General features: G+C 39.5%; 1 protein-coding gene across 1 annotated transcript; it reads left to right on the top strand.

Moving 5' to 3' along the window:
- Positions 1-5,976: 5,976 nt before the first annotated feature.
- LOC124365538 lies at positions 5,977-6,549 on the top strand. The gene has a single exon (XM_046821526.1). The coding sequence runs from the start codon at positions 5,977-5,979 to the stop codon at positions 6,547-6,549; it is 573 nt and encodes a 190-aa protein (XP_046677482.1).
- Positions 6,550-6,641: the final 92 nt, after the last annotated feature.

Genomic DNA, 6,641 nt, shown 5'->3' with positions numbered 1-6,641 from the left:
CGTCTGTGTTGTTTCATTTTTATGTACCAAAGTTAAACAAAAGAAGCTGACTGAGTTCTAACGAAACAGTAAAGTATATATGTTTTATAGGTTATTTTATTTACTTTCTTTACAATTAATTTCTGTAAATCTAAATAATAAATTGGCTTTCTTTTACTTTTTTTATTCATAAGAAATACATATATCTTATTGCCTATAATATGTTGTGTTTTTGTACTACATTCCCGGTTTATATATTTTTTATTTATCACTTTCAATCCCAATTAATCCAGATAAATAAAGTAGTACTGTACTGCTAAAAATAAAATATATATATATATATATATTTATATATTCACTTTGGGCGTATAAATGCAGAAATGCTCAATTATAACAATTATTAGACTTCTCAATATAAAATATTCTTTAATATTTTTTGGCATTTGCCGTTTTCAAAAAGGTATAATAAAAAAATTTTATTTTACTTTTTTGAAAACAGCAAATGCCAAAATATTAAAGGAAATTTTATACCGAGAAGTCTAATAATTGTTATTATATATATTATAATATATTTTGTAATCATACCAATACTTTTGTACTTTAATCGGTAAAAAAATGTTTCAGTAATTAAATACTGCAACGTAATACTGAACCAAGTTAAAGACAACAAGATATCATTACTCATCCAATACATTTCAAATTATTTCAGTTGTGATCTTATTATACAATATCCAAATTCAAAAGTAACTTAAGTCTAACTTTTAAAGCTTCGAATAAGTTTACAAGTACTATAACTTAAAAATAACTATACAAATAATTAGTATTTTTTAAAGCTTTTAACAACATAATTATTTTGTTATTATATGTTTTAATCAGTACTTATTGTTACCACTTTTCTAACAAACACACAACGTAATAAGCTGCCACAAGTACGTCAATTATTGTCCTACTTAAGTATCAAGTCCCTGCAAACTGAAAAAACTATCAAGGCATTTAATAAGCTAAACATGCTGATTTATCCATTTCTAACAGAATTTATGTACAAATATGATTAAAAAACTAAATTCTATTTGACTATAATAAACATTTCAGTGTGTATGTACAATGCTTTATACATACAAGTTTAAAATAGTAATAAAAATATGATGGACGATTTCACAATGACTAATGATTACAAACAGATAGTATCAACAGCTGAACTGTCTGATACACAATTGCTGCCAAAACATGTCACCAATATTATTAATTACTGAATATCATCTTTTATAACAAATAAAACTCAATGAATAATTTTGTAATTAAGTTTTTTGTTGTTCTCTTAGGACAAGAAGCTTATAAATTGCACTTAGTCCTGTAAGAACCTTTGCGCTGCTTCCGGAGTGATAGGATATTCAGGATGGGTAAGGCTAGGGAGTAGGGGCCGCCTCCTATCAAGATCCTTGAGGAAGAATTAGGGCACTACATCTCAAAGTCATCCCGGAAGAAGGGGAGGTCAGCTCTGAACCAGCCTCTCCAGTCAAAGTAGGCAGGGGGTGGCACACCCTTGTTGAGGTTAACAAGAACCTCTGAGGTAAGGGAACAAATCCCACCAACTCCAACAGTCATATTGCACAGTAGACTAAACCTATCAAATTGACCATGAACCCCAGAATCTCAACATTTGCGGTTAGTGATGTGCTGCTACTGGACATCCATAAGGTTGCCCAGATTGAAGTGGCACATCGGTTTTTGCTGTGCCCAGTGGTGGGTTCAACTGGTAGGTATAAACCAGCCAGAAGTGATCCCTGCTGGGTATTGTAATTAAGTTGCTAATGGTTAATTTTATATTTAGTATCAATTCGTAAATTTAAGTATATGTGTTTATGTGAGTAAATAAATGTTATTTAACATGTTCACAACAACGGCTTGTTTTCAAATTTTTTATTTATTTGCCATTGAATTTTTCAATAATAATGGCTAAAAATCATAATCTTTTTTATGTTAAAAGTCGAAGTATAACGAGAAATGTATGTAGGCTTCACAATTTTCCACAAAACAAAATTATTTCAATATGTTTTTTCAATGTTTTTTCGTGTACGGTGGTCGGTGCTGGCTCAAGGATTTTGGGGAGAGCCAACTGTGCGTTATGGTGAACCAGACTAGTGTGGCGGGGGTGGACCACTTGGCCCCTTCCAGATCTTTTGTGACAAGTGAAGCGAGAGACAGAGGAGAATTGACTGAGTATTCCAACCAGGATTGGGGAACTCCAGAAGAGTTAAATGAACCAACTGCCGTCAGGGAGGACGAAGATAGAAAAGAGTTTGAGAAAAATCTCTTGTTGCAACACTCAAGACGAACGAGCATTGGGAGATCCCCACCTGGAAAAGACAGGACTCATTCTCTGGATAGGCAGGATTTTTCTACACCATCAAGTCGCAAGAAGAGAAAAGTTGAAGAATCTCCTAGGGACAGTAGAGCGGTAACCAGGAGAGAAACTTACTTTGGCACAGAATGGTCAAGAGGGTTAGCGATCTGCAAAAGCTGACACAGGACAACCCAAAAACCAAAACAGATATTAAGAAATGCAGTTAAGATCTCCAAAGTCTTACCTCTGTATTAGTTCAGCTGGAGGAAGAAATAAAAGAGAAGGAAGCAGGAAAGCTACCACCAGAGGCACTGACTCATGAGATTGTTGAAAAGTGGACAGTAGCAACTCAAACCAGGCAGTCTATAACCAAGGCAGAGACAATACGCAGTGGTATCAAAGAGGGTATGGATAACACCCAAATCAAGCAGCTCATTGAGGCTGAATGGCCAGAGAGTGTTTTTGACAATACTAAGATATGCAGAGGAGGCATACTAGGCAAAAGTATGGATAACACCAGAGTACTATATATCAATGGAGAGAAGTTTAGCGGAAGCCAGCTTGAGAAGAATCTGATTGTGCAGGTCCCAGGGCTCAAAGAGAAGAGGGGCTATTTAGGTGGACTACTAGTAGTGGAAAGTCAGGATTCAGTGCAGTTTGAGGGAGAAGCAAAAGCTGCAGAAGAGTCAAGACTTACAGTAGTTGTTAGCCTAACAAGCTGCCAAGGCACAGAGATATATGATGAGGACGAATTTATAGATAATTCGAGAAAAATCCTACTAGTTCAAGAAAGGTCAATCCATAGTATTAGCGTGGCATTTCCAGAAGACGCTGATGCTGTCAAAATACGCAAGATGTAAGAATGCTGCTTTACTGGTAGCCAGGTGGATATAAAGTTGCACCTGGGAAAAAGGAATAAGCCCTCTGGTGCTGAAGGACATAAGGAGACAAGTAAATCTACATGGAAAGACAACAAATCCAAGAGAGAAAGGCAAGCAGTTGAAGTTGATACCTACCTATGGAATGTCGTCAGGAACAAGAAGAAAATGAGACATTCGAAAAGGCAAGAAAATGTAATTGTGGTCTAACGAGAAATACACATACTCTGAAATATTGAAGGCTGTGAAAGAAGGAGTTGGCCCAGCACAGATACCGGCAGGTACGGAGGTCACTTCTATCCAGCGATCAAGAAATGAAGATCTACTTATCCATGTAAAGGGTGACGGTAAACCAGCAGATACTATCTGCAAGGCAGTGTCAGAAAGAAATCCAGGAATAAACGCAAAAGTTATAAGTCAAAAGAAGGCAGTATTTCATGTGAGTGACCTGGACGAAGAAACAAATAGGCAGGATATAATACATGGGATTAAATCGGAGCTTGGATTGAATGACTTAGATGTGCATGACATAGAGGTGACATCTCTTCGACCAGCTTTTGTTGGTACACAGAAAGCAACGGTGAAACTCCCTCAAAGAATAGCTCATAAACTGGTCAAGAAAAGGAGGGTTCTTATCGGATGCATTGCAAGCAGAGTGAAAATTCGAGATGAGCAGCCACAATGCTTCAGATGCTGGGAACCAGGTCATATAGCTCAAAAATGTAAAGAACCAGACAAAACAGGTCTCTGTTTTAAGTGTGGGAAAGCAGGTCACCGGAAAGCTGCCTGTAAAGACTTGGAGTTAAAAGAAGCAAGGCCAGTAGAGGACAGTATTGATGAAAATTTTACAACTTAATGTGAACAGGAGTAAGGCGGCACAGAGTCTCCTGTGCGCTAATGCAACAGAAGCTCATGTTGATATATTGCTAGTCAGTGAACCAAACAGAGCAATGACAAAAGGAGAAAGCTGGAAAACTGATACAGAGGGGGACTGCGCAATCTTTGTACTCAACAAAAGAAAAGCTATACTTCAGAGTGGAGGGGGACAAGGCTTTGTGTGGTTGGAATTTTCAGATGTGAGAGTTTTCAGCTGCTATTATCCACCAAGCAAACGCTTAGTAGACATTATGGGCGCCCTGGATGAATTGGCAGATGTAATCAGGAGTAGTAGAAAGGAGGCAATCATAGCAGGAGACTTTAATGCCAAGTCCCCGGAATGGGGGGAATCAAGAGAGGATGCTAGAGTCGTAACCTTGTTGAATGGGCAGCAATGCTGAATCTAATCTGTCTAAATGAAGGTAACGAACCAATGTTTATGAGAGGAGAAGCCACTTCAAGGTTGGATATTACTTTTTGTACAGAGAGAGTCCAAAAAAATTGGAGTCCTGGAAAGTCCTAGAAACAGAAACATTAAGTGATCATCAATGCATAGAGGTAAAATTTGCGAGCAGGCAAGAAGGAGTATCACACAAAGCAGAAGGCTGACGAGTTGATAATGCAGGTTGTGTGCGACTTAAGGAAGCAATTCATCAGAAGCTCAGCAGATTGTCAGTGTGTGATCCGACCTCGCTGACTAGGATAGTTAAAAGCGCATGTAGGGAAAATCTCAAGCCAAAGGACGTTCGTAGCAGAAGAAAACCAGCTTACTGGTGGACGATGGAAATTGCAGACCTGATAAGAACATGCCTCAGGGCACGCAGAATTCTGACAAGAGAAAATAAGCGAACCAGAGGAAGGGCTCCTGAACACTTTAAAATAGCAGTAGCAGAGGCAAAAAGAGAACTTTGAAAAGGAATTTTAAATTCAATGAAGCTGCGCTGGAAAGAAGTGTGCGAAAGTGTAAATGAAGATCCGTGGGAGAACGGGTACAGGATAGTTATGAAAAGGTTTGGACAGTCGCTCCCTATGTTATCCTCTGAAATGATTATACAAGTGGCGGATAGTTTGTTCCCCAAGCATCCTCAAGTAATGTATGAGGAGATTGCTGCAACACACATTCCAACTTTCACGGAGGCAGAACTTGAAGATGTCCTCAAGAGAATGAAGACCAAGAAGAGCCCAGGGCCGGACGGCATCCCCTCAGAGGCTGTTATAATTGCAGCTAAGAGCCAGCCTCAGAAAGTCCTTCAGGCTATGAATCATGTCCTTCTCAATGAAGATTTCCCATCAGAGTGGAAGAAAGCAAGACTGGTTCTCTTGAAAAAAGAGGGAAAGCCGGACTATATACTCACGTCGTACACACCGCTATGCCTTTTGGATACGTTTGGGAAGCTGCTGGAGCATTTACTTCTGGGCAGACTGAAAGCAGATTTGGAAAGAACTGGTGGTCTTTCTGAGAACCAGTTTGGGTTCAGGGAGGGCAATTCTACGGTGAGCGCTGTCCAGAAAGTTTTAAACTTAGTGGATTGTGCGGCAAGTGGCACCACATGGACCAGACAAATCCCGGCAGTAATTACCCTGGATATCCGGAATGCCTTCAACAGTGCATCATGGCAGAAGATATTAGACATAATGAAGTCTAGGGGAATTGAAGCGTACCTAAGAAGAGTGATTCAACAGTACTTCAAGGGCAGGAGTATACTTGTGAAGACTGAGTAAGATTTCTTAGAGGTGGAAACATCCAGTAGAGTACCTCAAGGCTCAATACTGGGACCCACTTTATGGAACTTGCTTTATGACGGGGTGCTCAGACTTCCTTTCTCAGAAGGTGTATCCCTGGTGGTATATACTGATGACTTAGCGTTAGTTGTGATTGCCTCATCAGAGCGACTCCTCATGAATAAGGCGAACAGAGCCATCAGTCAGATCAGTACCTGGTTACAACATCATGGGTTAGCAATCGCACCTGAGAAGACAGAATCTATAGTTATGGTAGGCAGAAGAGCACTCTTGGACATTAGATTTGAGGTCAATGGAATTGAGGTCAAACCTACTAGAAGGCTCAAATACCTGGGAATTTGGTTAGACCATAGAAGATCATTCAAAGTCCACATCGAAGAAGTCTCCAGGAAATGCACTAAAGTTGCTGGCTGTCTTAGCAGACTTATGGAGAATATACAGGAGCCTAGTCCAAGTAGACGAAGATTGCTAGCAACAGTTGTTGAATCGATCGCTCTTTATGCAACCCCAGTCTGGACAAGGGCTTTAAACTCGGCAAGAACAAGAAGTATATTAGATCAAGTACAAAGAAAAATGGCTCTAAGAGTCTGCAGTGGTTACCGCACCATTGCAGCCGATGCAGCATTTGTCATAGCAAGTGTCCCGCCACTAAGCATAAAAGCTGAGGAAAGAGTACATCGACATAATGGCATGGAAACTACTGAAGCACAGAATAAACTACTAGATTAGTGGCAAGAAAGATGATCAAGCAGTCAGAAAGGAGCATGGACAAGGACTCTCATCCCTGATGTTGCTCAGTGGGTCAAAAGAAGACATGGCGA

Source organism: Homalodisca vitripennis, chromosome 6, assembly GCF_021130785.1.
Source record: "Homalodisca vitripennis isolate AUS2020 chromosome 6, UT_GWSS_2.1, whole genome shotgun sequence".
Lineage (NCBI taxonomy): Eukaryota > Metazoa > Arthropoda > Insecta > Hemiptera > Cicadellidae > Homalodisca > Homalodisca vitripennis.
This window is presented reverse-complemented; position numbering and strand designations above follow the sequence as displayed.